Genomic DNA, 13,046 nt, shown 5'->3' with positions numbered 1-13,046 from the left:
CATGCCTGCCCGAGCTGTAGTTTGGGGGGCAGGGAGGGGAAGATACCCTCTTATCCCCCCCAAGCTATGCCCATGATTCTACATTAATAAGTATAGCCTGGGAACCCAACTACAGTCTCCAAACTATAAATACAGAAAGGAAGACAACATAAGGCTACTAAGCACCCGGCACTCTATTTGGAAATGGGATAAGTAATCAAGGATTTCTCGTTTTCCCCAATCAGGAGGGTTGGAGGAAGAAGCCAGGAAGGAAATCCTTTTAAACTAATATTATTTCCTCAGCATTAAAGTTCTGAGCACCGAAATCCTTTAGCAGTATGTCTTGGCACGAGGGATTTGCGGTTACTTGCCACTATAAGCTGGATTGCCAGCATACAATGCTTAGCAAGATTGAATAGATTTACATCAACAAAGCCCTCTGCTTAGCTGACCTCCATTCCCCGTTCTTGTGTACACTGGCAACTTCCTTGCAATTTCGACAAGAATCTGCCTCTGCACCTCCGGTCTCTCTTCATTTTCATAGCGCTCTTTGTCAGCATAGGACATATGGAACTAGAAGCAGAAATGATGAGAGGACCAGTTATCCATGTGTAGTACAGTAATATTTCAAAGGCAGGCCAGGTTGGAAAAGCCATTATCCTCCCACTACTTCCAAAGCACAAACATTAATCACACTTAGAAGGGCTTTCATTTATGAGATAAACAGAGAGGTATTCACTGTTGGACAGACCAAATGCTGGGGAACTAACTGATTCACTCATAAGAGACACAAACTGAAACTGAGGTCACAGCATAATATATTAGCTTCACTACATGTTGCCTTAGATGTTTCCTCTCCATTAAATAACTACAATAATAATGATGATAATAATAATAGCGGCACCTACATTGCACGTTATGAGGCAGATTCTTTTCTCAGTTACATTAGTTCAAATCTGGAGTATTCCACTGACATAAATTTACATCTTTGTAACTAAGCTCAGACTCTGGAGCGGTATTTTTAAAGTGCTGCACAAACATTCATTAACTCAACCTCATAACAGCCTTCTGAGGTTGGTATTTTGCCAAATATTTTACCAAGGGGTATAATGAAGCATAAAGAAGTGAAGTGACTTGAGTATAGTCAGACAGTAAATCAATGTCAGAGCAAAGATTAGAATCCAGGAACTCCTGGCTCCCAGTCCTGTGCTCCAATGAGGCATGGCCTCTGTCTTAAAATACCTAAAATTAAGAATATGATTTGTCAAGTAAATGAATCACAATCTGCATTTTGGTGAAGTGATTCCTCCAAATGCCTCTCCTCCCTCATTGTTGTGCTCTTGGACAGTGATTTTTCTATTTCTATTATCACCACGGAAGGACATTTTGCTACTGGGATAAGTGTCTCCTATGTGTATATAGGCAGGGATTGGCAAATTAAACAATAGACACATGCCTAGGGGCCTGGCTCCCACAGTCATGTGATGTCAGAATTTCAGCTTTCATTTAAAACAAAAAATATGTTTCAAGCCTTCCTGGTTGCCAACCCCCACCCCGAAAGTATGAACCGAGTGTAATCAATGCAGTGACATTTGTCTGAGTCTGCAGATAGCCTCTAATCGAGGGCAGACCAGCCAACACTAGAACCAGGGAGAAAAATCACCTGGCCCACACCCACTCCAGGAGGACAACTGACATGCCTCCAAGGGTGCAACACTTTTGCTGCTCAAGAGGCCCTGTCACCACTACCAGTGCACCCTTTGGGGACCTCCAGGCAGGCATGCCTAGGGCTCCATATTGTTTTAATCCAGCTCTGTATAAAGGAGCCAAATCTCAAGGTCCTTACTCAGGAAAAATTGTCATGGAATTGGTGTGAAGTTAGACTGAGTAAGAACTTCAGGATTGGTTAAATGCTTAGGAATCGAAGACATTAAAATATGTAAATTAACAATAATAAATCCCATTATCCTTGACCATTTAAAATCCTGTTAGCTCCTAAACCACTTGAAAGTAAAGCAACACCATGCCTGCTCTAAGCTCCATAGACAGCTTAATTTAAACAATTCTCAGAACGGTTCAACTGCACTCTTTTTTCTGGACAGCCACAGACACGTTTCCATCTAGCCAGGAAGCCTCATCAGTTGTCCCTGGCCACAATAGTATAGATGGATTTCTTGAATTCTCCCTTTGTCTCCACTTTCTTCTTTTCATTGTCTTAGGCTTGCAGTCGATGAAAAGTACTTAGGCCCTTACCTTTTTATCTGGCTGCAGCGGAAGAGTAAAAACAGACTTCCAGTATGTCCACACAAAGAGCACAAAGATGACATGGAATACTATGAGGTAGGCCACTAAGAGAAGAAAAGAATAATGAATCATAAGCAGAAGTCACTCTATACTCTTCACCATTCAGGGTGCTTCATTTAAAAAATATTATGTTCCAACGGAATTTTATATCACGGGAAAAATCAAATATCTTATGAACTGTTAACTACAGCTGTCAAAGCTCATTGACAAAGCAAAATGGGAAAACATTTCTTTTCAGCAAGTTGGCAAAACAGGAAATGATCACAGCTGTGGGGCAGGGTTGTAATCCATCAGAGATGTCATTATCATATGAAAAACAAGGTACCTGGAACAATCTTATGTCAATATACAAACTTCTTTACTTGAAAGAATTTGGGAGGACACAGACATTGAAATGAGGCATATGAAGAGACTCAGAAGGGCAAAGGGCAGTTCTGCATCAGCTTTGCAAAGCACTTGGATATCTTTTTAAATGCTCAAACACACTACAATATTAACTACTGTTATATCCATGGGTGGCGAGTAGCATAGGCCGGGGAAGGCTGTGCCTACCCAAACAGCCTAGTGTGGCCCTGCCCATGCTCTGCCCACAAGATCCCTCCTGCCTGCTTCCAGTTCCCTTCCTGCTCTTCTGTGGCGGGGCCGGTATGCACAAGACCCGGGGCTGTGGCCACGCTGCACTGCCCGTCAGTCCACCCATGCTAGGACCACACGCCTGCCCAGTGCTCCGGGGCTGGGGGCACTCCGGCTGTGCCGCCCACCCACTCAGTGCTGGGACGGAGGGCATGCAGGGGGGACTGTGGGGGAAGTGGTGCTCCGGGCTCCGGCGAGCAGAAGTGGAGGTGCAGGGCCTCGGGTAGGGGGGGAGGGCCAGGGGCTAGCCTCCCACAATGGCACATTCACCCACCACCCACAGTTATATCTGCAAATACCAGACAGCCTTATTTATAAGTGTGTCACTTAAATAGCTACAATATGTGCTTTTCCCGATCATGTTGAACTCAGAATTAAAATGACCACCACAGGAAGAGTCAGAAGGCTATAGTCCAAAGCAAATCCTGTTTCCTTACTCAGATTTTATGGCAATTTAGCTAGTGTAAAGGCTGAGTACAGACTTGAACATTTGGCCCTTTCAATGTGAATAATAAATTATCCACATTGGGGCAGGTACGTTATTGATAACTTCAGTTTATTTATTTGAAGTGTGCTCATCACACTGCCTCTGGGCACACACACAATTAAAAAAACCTCAAAAATAATCTATTGCAGAGCTGAGAATAGAACTCAGGTCCCCCTGATTTCTGGTCTTGTTTCTTACCCACAAGACCATCCTTCTTCAGTTAGCTTTTTTGCACAATTCTATGCAATATGAGATTACACCTTCCTCTGAAGCATCCATGTTGCCCACTGTTGTAGACAGAATGCCTGTTTAGATGCATTATTGATCTTTCCAGTGTGTCATTCGCTATATTATATATATATATATATATAGATAGAGAGAGAGAACGAACTAGAGTACAGTAATTTAGGAAGTAATGTAGGATTCTCTGTGCATACCAATGATTTACATGGTATGTATACATGTGCCGGACTGAAAAAATTCTGAGAGGTTGAGGTGTCCTAAAAGCTCTTTTACTTTCTCTGTGAAATAAACAGTAGCTTACTTCACAACCCCTCAAAGGCCTGGTCTACACTGGGGGTGGGGGGGAAATCGATCTAAGATACGCAACTTCAGCTACGAGAACAGCATAACTGAAGTCGACGTATCTTAGATTGACTTAGAATTACTTACTTCGCGTCCTCGCAGCGCGGGATCGACGGCCGCGGCTCCCCCGTCAACTTTGCTTCTGCCTCTCGCCGAGCTGGAGTTCAGCGGTCGACGAGAGAGCGATCAGGATCGATTTATCACATCTACACTACACTCGATAAATCGATCCCCGATAGACTGATACCCCAAGACGTACCCCAAGACATTTTCCATGCTCCTTCCCAGGACTTACTGAGTGACATCAGTAAAGAATTTCTACTCTGGATAGTGCAAAGTAGTCTTAAGCAAGTCACCCTTATTTAAGAAAGCTCATCTCAGGAGTAATGGAATTCACAGTGGAAATGGCTCCCACTGAGGTAGATCCAAATATTCCACTGACTTCAGATGAAACAGTGAACTGCAGAACAGCAATGCACTGTTTTTGGGGGCACATATTTTTAAATAACATAGGCAGAATGAAAAAGACATAACTAAGGGATGCTAGTTATTTGGGAGTAACAAGCCACTAGCTCATTCTGTGGTATCCCAGCAGGATAGGGCAAGCACTCAGTCATTCTTAAACCAGCATTTAAGGAGATAACTCTTGCTGATAGTTTAGTTATGCTGGTTAGGTGGCACAGTGGGGCTTCTCTGGGAAAAAAGGGTCAGGTGAGCAAACTTTTCTGCAGGGAACTTACATGCAGTGATTTAAGTTCACTGGCAAACTTTACAAATAAGATATATTTTGCTGGATCATCATTAACTTATTGCCACATTTTCTACATTTCCTTTGTGACCACTTAAGATATTGGGGCAGTACTAGGCTGCAAAGAGAACCTGCTTGATGCACTGAAAGAGGAGGCCATCAGGGAGTGAGTTACAGCTCCCCAGTTCTCTGCTTTGGAAGCTGTTCTTGTATGTTCCGGCTGACATGGGTCCTCAAGGGCCAGTCTGCCAGATGAGGATCAGCAAAGCTGCTACGCCTCCCCATCCCCTGGGATGGGTTGTGTGGGAGCGATGTATGCCAGCTGTACACCTGCTGGGGACTCTCCCATGCTGTGGAAATCTCCAGCAGGGGAGACAGTGCCAGACTGCATCCCCTTTGTACCATTAAAGTAGCACAAAAGGGATGGAGCAGGACAGAGAATTTGGCTCAAAGGGCCAAATGGCAAAACTCCCATTGACCCCATCGCATGGGGCTGGAATTTAACCCACTGACAGTACGTGTCAATGGTAGCTCTGTCTACTCCTGCCTGCTCCTCCTGCCTGATTTATTCAGTGACCTTGCAGTTCTATTTCTGTTCCCATGAGAATAAACTGTCACATTACTAAACAAATTTGAAGAAGGTGCATGTGAACAAGGAGAGTGCAGTGGTGAACTAGTAATGGGACATAAAACCTTTCACCCCTCGGCCACTAGTCGTAATTCATATAGAGACTGTAGTCTGAAAGTCATTATCATTCAATGGCTGCCCAGTGGCCTATGGAAAATGAGTTTAGTGGTCTTGGTCAAGAGGTATCTATTTTACAAAACCATTACAAGTGGCATTAATTGAATGCCTCAATACAGCAATGAAGAAAATTAATTGGGTCCACAGAGACTGAAATACTGTTTAGAGATAGTATTTTTACAGAAAAAGTAGGATAATGTGTGTGAAGGTGATTTGGGAGCATGCCCTGTTGCCCGTGTTGTACTTGTTCTGGGAATAAACAGAGGATTTCCACTTGCAATTGGCACCTTTCACTAGTACAGAGAGAGATTAGAACACTTCTCTTGATACATGCTATATATATCCTGGTAATCTGCAATCAGGAGGAAGGAAATATTGAAAGAGTATGATGGTTTAATGGAATTCTACAAGAAGTTATTGTTTGTGGTCTGCTGGAGTGTGGAAATGTTTGCTTTTAAATTTTCTTGTTACTGAACTGAAAGATCCTACTATTTGGAGATTCAGTGCGAATACCCTTTCCCTCTCTTCCCTTGAGAGCTGTTATGTATATAAATATACAAAAAATGATTTTCAATTGCTTTCTTTTAAGTAGATGTTCATGCACTTTTGGAACTATGGACAAATGCCAAGATATTTAATAAGATTCACCTACCTTGTTCTACAGGATTGGTTAGAGTCACTGAAAAAGAAAAAACAAGTATATGTTTATGCAGCAGATGAAATTCCCAAAGCAGTCTATAATCTTTTCTAAAACAAAATCAAAAAGAAAAAAAAAATTTCAATATGCTAGAAGATCAAAAAGAAATGATTCCCAATTTTGATCATTAAACCATGATCAGACATAACACTACACCTGGGAAAGCATCTCTTCATTTATTCACTTGAATGGTCTCCATAATAAAATGTTCAATCATCTTAGTTACACTGTATTTTCCATTCCTACAAAATGTAATTTTTCTCAGGAGTCCCAATGGTATTGATGCCTGCAAGATAATCAGGGCTCCTCTAACAGCCTGTCCAAATAACATCTTCACTTATTTACTGATATGCCTGCTTGGAGCTAGTTTCCAACTGCTTTCATTTCTACATTGGAAGTCTTGTTTATTAATATCCAGGGATGTACAGTTAATTTTGTATCAATGTAAAATTAAAATAGACTGTCATGGCCTAGCCAGGTAGCCAATCAGTGGTACTCTGCAATGACACACAGGGTTTGACTTGGACCCATCTAGCTGCAATCTGGATTAACAGGGCACCAAGAGCACTATTGGAGCTCACAGCTTGCTTCAGCCTGCAGGGAGGAGGGGCACATTGCTCTACAGCTACTCTGAGTAAAGAGCAGTTGCATAGTGAGGAGGCAGGGGAGAGCTGTGAGAGCTTTGTGTTGCTCAGTAGTTACCCCCCAGGTTGATTTAAGGAGTTGCAAAATTGGCAAACTGCAATAGGAGATCTGCCCAGTTCTCAGCTGGTGATTAGTGGCTATGAAGCTGAGCCTTGCTGGTGGATAAAAAGAACAAATTCTCAGGAAATGCACAAGTGTCATTAGCCACAATACATTTTTGGTAAAGAAACTGAGGTCCAAAAAGATCCTGTCATTTTAGCGGATACTTCTCCCTCTTCCCTCATTTCCAAATTTGTCTGTCTCTCTCCCTCTCTCTGGGGAGGGAACAAGATTAAAAAACCTATGTTACAGAAAATTGGGTGTTTTTTAACTCTCTTACAAGTATGGCAAATATTTCTAAAACTGGCTGTTGAACAAAAACACAGTTACTCCATCTGGGAAACTGAAGATATAAAGTTACACAGGTAACTTTACACATATGATCAGACATTTTGATACAGCTTAGTATGTGTAATTACACCTTTGATTTTTTTTTTTAAAGTTTTAACACCTTTTGGCAAACTCTCAAACAAACAAGCTTTTGGGCAGTGATTTCATTTGCTCCAACAAGCTAAACCTAGTGGGATCAAGACAGTATTTAAAAGGGAGACTATCCCAAGGAAAACATAGAGTTCTACAGGAAGAGATACTGATGAATTAAGAGAAGTTGTTGGTACTATATTGTGGTATTAAGGAGCTCCTACTATTCTTGACTGTCCTGGGGTCATATGATTTAGATGAAGAGTTATAAATGCTTAAGTTAGAATGATAATACACCATCTCTTGTGTCAGTAGCAGGCAACATATGAGTTTAGAAGACACCTTGAAAACTGAGCAGATCTGATCCACATTTATCTAGAAACAATGGCTGGCCCCTCCATGCCATTTTTAGAGTCATTATTCAGCTTCTGGGAAAACATCAATGCTCTGGTCCTTTGGAACTCCCAATGTTTCCAAAACAGCTGCAGTTTCTACCTGGGTAAATAAGACTTAACTACATCAAGTTTCATCTCACCAATTTATCTTATGCCCATGACAGAACATAACTCAGGTCCAGCCTCCTATGCTGAGGGCGGGGTTGAGTAAACCTGGACCTTCCCTGACAGGTGGTGTATGTTTAACCTGCTCTTAAAAACCTCCAACGATGGGGATTCTACAATCTCTCTTGGGAGTCTATTCCAGATCTTAACTACCCTTACAGTTAGAAAGTTTTCTAATAACTAATCTAAATCTCCCCGGTGCAGATTAAGCCAATTACTTCCTGTCCTACCTCAAAGCCCTCTTTATAACAGCCTTTAACACACAGGAAGACTTATCAGGTCCCCCACTCAGTCTTCTTTTCTTAAGACTAAACATGCCCAGTTTTTTTTAACCTTTCCTCACAGATCAGGTTTTCTAAATCTTTCATCATTTTTGTTGTTCTCCTCTGGACTCTCTCAATTTTACAAGATCTTTTCTAAAGTGTGGCCCCCAGAATTGGACACAGTATTCTAGCTGAGGCATGAGCAGTGCAGAGTAGATCAGGACAATCACCTCTCATTTAACATTCCTGTTAGTACACCTCAGAATGACATTAGTCATTTTTTGCAACTGCATCACATTGTTGACTCATATTCAATTTGTGATCCACTATAACCACCAAATCCTTTTCAGCAGTACTTCCATCTAGCCAGTTATTCCCCATTTTATAGTGTTCTGCACTTGGTTTTATTGAGTTTTGGTTTTATTGAATTTTGTCTTGTTGATTCCAGACCACATCTCCGATTTGTCAAGGTCATTTTGAACTCTAATCCTATCTCCCAAAGCTCTTGCAATCTCTCCCAGCTTGGTGTCATCCACAAATTTTATAAGCATACTCTCCATTCCATTATCCAAGTAATTAATGAAAATACTGAACAGTACCTGACCCATGATTGACTGCTTCAGGACTCCACTAGAAACACCCTCCCAGTTTGACAGCGAACCATTGATAACTACTCTTTGAATATGGTCTTTCAACCAGTTCACATGGAAAAATACAAATTAGAATAAGAACTGAGATGTATTGCGTACATTGATGAAGATGGCTTTTGTTAATGCCATGCTATCTGGTACTTTTGAGCCATAGGCTATTTGAAATCAGCAAAGTAATCAGGTTTTTATAGATGAAAAATACAGCAAAATTTATCATTTGTCGATGCACGGTCACTTATTCACATTTGAATAAGTGACCTCTTTTGCAACCAGGGGCTGCTAACAGGGAGTTTCGCAAGGGAGTTCTCCAGGTGAAGGAGGAGCAATACAGCACCCTTTTGGGGTAAGTGACTGTCTGTAGTGTGTGTTTGTTTGTGTTTGGAGGTTATTTGCTGTGTGCTGAGCTTGTGTTTGTCAGTCTGTTTGTTTGTTTGGTTGTTTGAAGGACCGTGTGCTGTAGCTGGCAGTTGGAAGCTGTGAGCTTCAAAGGAAGGTTTGAAACCTAGAAGCCTCTGGTAATTGGCTGAGCCTTAATCAGTGGGCAGGGCATTCATACAGACCAGGGCTTTATAAAGCAGCGCACAAGCGACCAGGGAGCTTTTGCGAACAGGGGCTGCTAACAGGGAGTTTTGCAAGGGAGTTGGGAAAGGGCGAGGGTCCCTTGCCGGTTCTATCTGTTTTCCCTTTATTCCCCTTAAAACTTTATACTTCTTGCTTAAACAACCCTTTCAGCGGACAGGGGGCTGCAGACGGGAGTTTGACAGAGGGAGGCTTACGATGGTTAGGAAGACCCGCAACACTGTGCCAGCACTGCTGGTGTCTCCTCCACCTGCGCCTGTAGCCAGACAGAGCGCCTGAGCATGGATGCTTCTACCCAGATCCTGGTGTGGTTTTGCAGAGACTGTAACTTGCAATTTCCACTTACTGATATCCAGGCTGGGGGGACCATCCAATGTGAAAGGTGCCTGCTGGTGGAAACTCTCAGGCAGCAGGTGGGAGAGCTACAGGAGGAGGTGGCGAGGTTGAGAAGCATCCGAATCCACGAGCAATTCCTGGACAGTGTCCATGTGGAGACAGCTGAGGTAGCTGTCCCAGTACACAGGACTGCTGATACACCACTGGTGGAGGAGGAGATGGCTCAGGGTGGACACTGGCAGCTGGTTTCTTCTGGCAGCAGGCAGTGCTCCACCCCTACTCCGAACCCTCCCGCTGTAGTAATAGGTAACCGTTATGCTCTTCTTGATACAGGAAAGAAGGCATCACCCCCTACAGTAAAGGAGGAGAAGCCTCGTACCCCTAAGGCTGGGAGGTCTGCTGCCACCACTGCGAATAGGAAACATAGGGTAGTGGTGGTCGGAGACTCTCTGCTGAGGGGGACGGAGGCGCCCATCTGTCGCCCTGACATTTCATCTCGGGAGGTATGCTGCCTGTCGGGAGCCCGTATCCGAGACGTTACGGAGGCATTGTCGAGGATTATCCAGCCCTCTGACTACTACCCCATGCTACTCATCCATGTGGGCACAAATGATACTGCGCGGTGTGACACTGAGCGGATCAAGAGTGACTACAGGGGTCTGGGAGTACGGGTGAAGGAGTTTGGAGCGCAGGTGGTATTCTCTTCGATTCTTCCTGTCAAAGGTAGGGGCCCGGGCAGAGACAGATGCATCCTGGAGGTGAATGCCTGGCTGCGAAGATGGTGTCGCCAGGAGGGCTTTGGCTTCCTAGACCACGGGATGCTATTTGAGGAAGGACTGTTAGGCAGAGATGGCGTTCACCTTTCGAGGAGGGGAAAGACCCTATTTGGACACAGACTGGCTAACCTAGTGAGGAGGGCTTTAAACTAGGTTCGATGGGGACAGGTGAGCAAAGCCCGCAGGTAAGTGGTGAACATGGAGACCTGGGAGATGGGTCGGAAACGAGAGGGAGTGTAGGCTATATTGGCAGAGAGAAAGGAGGGTCAGGACAAAACTGGGAGGAAAGATCAAACCAGTATCTTAGATGCCTATATACCAATGCGAGAAGTATGGGTAATAAGCAGGAAGAACTGGAAGTGCTAATAAATAAATACAACTATGACATTGTTGGCATCACTGAAACTTGGTGGGATAATACACATGATTGGAATGTTGGTGTGGATGGATACAGCTTGCTCAGGAAGGATAGACAGGGGGAAAAGGGAGGAGGTGTTGCCTTATATATTAAAAATGTACACACTTGGACTGAGGTAGAGATGGACATAGGAGATGGAAGTGTTGAGAGTCTCTGGGTTAGGCTAAAAGGGGTAAAAAACAAGGGTGATGTCATGCTAGGAGTCTACTACAGGCCACCTAACCAGGTGGAAGAGGTGGATGAGGCTTTTTTTAAACAACTAACAAAACCATCCAAAGCCCAAGATTTGGTGGTGATGGGGGACTTCAACTATCCGGATATATGTTGGGAAAATAACACAGCGGGGCACAGACTATCCAACAAATTCTTGGACTGCATTGCAGACAACTTTTTATTTCAGAAGGTTGAAAAAGCTACTAGGGGGGAAGCTGTTCTAGACTTGATTTTAACAAATAGGGAGGAACTCGTTGAGAATTTGAAAGTAGAAGGCAGCTTGGGAGAAAGTGATCATGAAATCATAGAGTTTGCAATTCTAAGGAAGGGTAGAAGGGAGAACAGCAAAATAGAGACAATAGATTTCAGGAAGGCGGATTTTGGTAAGCTCAGAGAGCTGATAGGTAAGGTCCCATGGGAATCAAGACTGAGGGGAAAAACAACTGAGGAGAGTTGGCAGTTTTTCAAAGGGACACTATTAAGGGCCCAAAAGCAAGCTATTCCGCTGGTTAGGAAAGATAGAAAATGTGGCAAAAGACCACCTTGGCTTAACCACGAGATCTTGCATGATCTAAAAAATAAAAAGGAGTCATATAAAAAATGGAAACTAGGACAGATTACCAAGGATGAATATAGGCAAACAACACAGGAATGCAGGGGCAAGATTAGAAAGGCAAAGGCACAAAATGAGCTCAAACTAGCTACGGGAATAAAGGGAAACAAGAAGACTTTTTATCAATACATTAGAAGCAAGAGGAAGACCAAAGACAGGGTAGGCCCACTGCTTAGTGAAGAAGGAGAAACAGTAACAGGAAACTTGAAAATGGCAGAGACGCTTAATGACTTCTTTGTTTCGGTCTTCACCGAGAAGTCTGAAGGAATGCCTAACATAGTGAATGCTAATGGGAAGGGGGTAGGTTTAGCAGATAAAATAAAAAAAGAACAAGTTAAAAATCACTTAGAAAAGTTAGATGCCTGCAAGTCACCAGGGCCTGATGAAATGCATCCTAGAATACTCAAGGATCTAATAGAGGAGGTATCTGAGCCTCTAGCTATTATCTTTGGAAAATCATGGGAGACGGGAGAGATTCCAGAAGACTGGAAAAGGGCAAATATAGTGCCCATCTATAAAAAGGGAAATAAAAACAACCCAGGAAACTACAGACCAGTTAGTTTAACCTCTGTGCCAGGGAAGATAATGGAGCAAGTAATTAAGGAAATCATCTGCAAACACTTGGAAGGTGGTAAGGTGATAGGGAACAGCCAGCATGGATTTGTAAAGAACAAATCATGTCAAACCAATCTGATAGCTTTCTTCGATAGGATAACGAGTCTTGTGGATAAGGGAGAAGCTGTGGATGTGGTATACCTAGACTTTAGTAAGGCATTTGATACGGTCTCACATGATATTCTGATCGATAAACTAGGCAAATACAATTTAGATGGGGCTACTATAAGGTGGGTGCATAACTGGCTGGATAACCGTACTCAGAGAGTTGTTATTAATGGTTCCCAATCCTGCTGGAAAGGCATAACGAGTGGGGTTCCGCAGGGGTCTGTTTTGGGACCGGCTCTGTTCAATATCTTCATTAACGACTTAGATATTGGCATAGAAAGCACGCTTATTAAGTTTGCGGATGATACCAAACTGGAAGGGATTGCAACTGCTTTGGAGGACAGGGTCATAATTCAAAATGATCTGGACAAATTGGAGAAATGGTCTGAGTTAAACAGGATGAAGTTTAACAAAGACAAATGCAAAGTGCTCCACTTAGGAAGAAAAAATCAGTTTCACACATACAGAATGGGAAGAGACTGTCTAGGAAAGAGTACGGCAGAAAGGGATCTAGGGGTTATAGTGGACCACAAGCTAAATATGAGTCAACAGTGTGATGCTGTTGCAAAAAAA

At 43.1% G+C, this 13,046-nt stretch overlaps 1 protein-coding gene across 1 annotated transcript in view; it reads right to left on the bottom strand.

Annotated features, from left to right (window-relative positions):
• Nucleotides 1-13,046, bottom strand: part of ZDHHC15 (zinc finger DHHC-type containing 15) — a 42,176-nt gene that overhangs the window by 23,013 nt on the left and 6,117 nt on the right. The window contains exons 2-4 of the mRNA XM_026653081.2: nucleotides 6,134-6,160; nucleotides 2,233-2,327; nucleotides 432-552 (exon numbers count right to left, since the gene is read on the bottom strand). Of these exons, the coding sequence (XP_026508866.1) occupies nucleotides 432-552; nucleotides 2,233-2,327; nucleotides 6,134-6,160 (243 nt within the window). The remainder of the gene's footprint in view (nucleotides 1-431; nucleotides 553-2,232; nucleotides 2,328-6,133; nucleotides 6,161-13,046) is intronic.

The sequence above is a fragment of the Terrapene carolina genome, unplaced genomic scaffold (assembly GCF_002925995.2).
Source record: "Terrapene carolina triunguis isolate 2854851 unplaced genomic scaffold, T_m_triunguis-2.0 Scaffold131, whole genome shotgun sequence".
Taxonomy (NCBI): domain Eukaryota; kingdom Metazoa; phylum Chordata; order Testudines; family Emydidae; genus Terrapene; species Terrapene triunguis.
The sequence above is the reverse complement of the archived record's forward strand: the minus strand, read 5'-3'. Positions and strand labels throughout refer to the sequence as shown.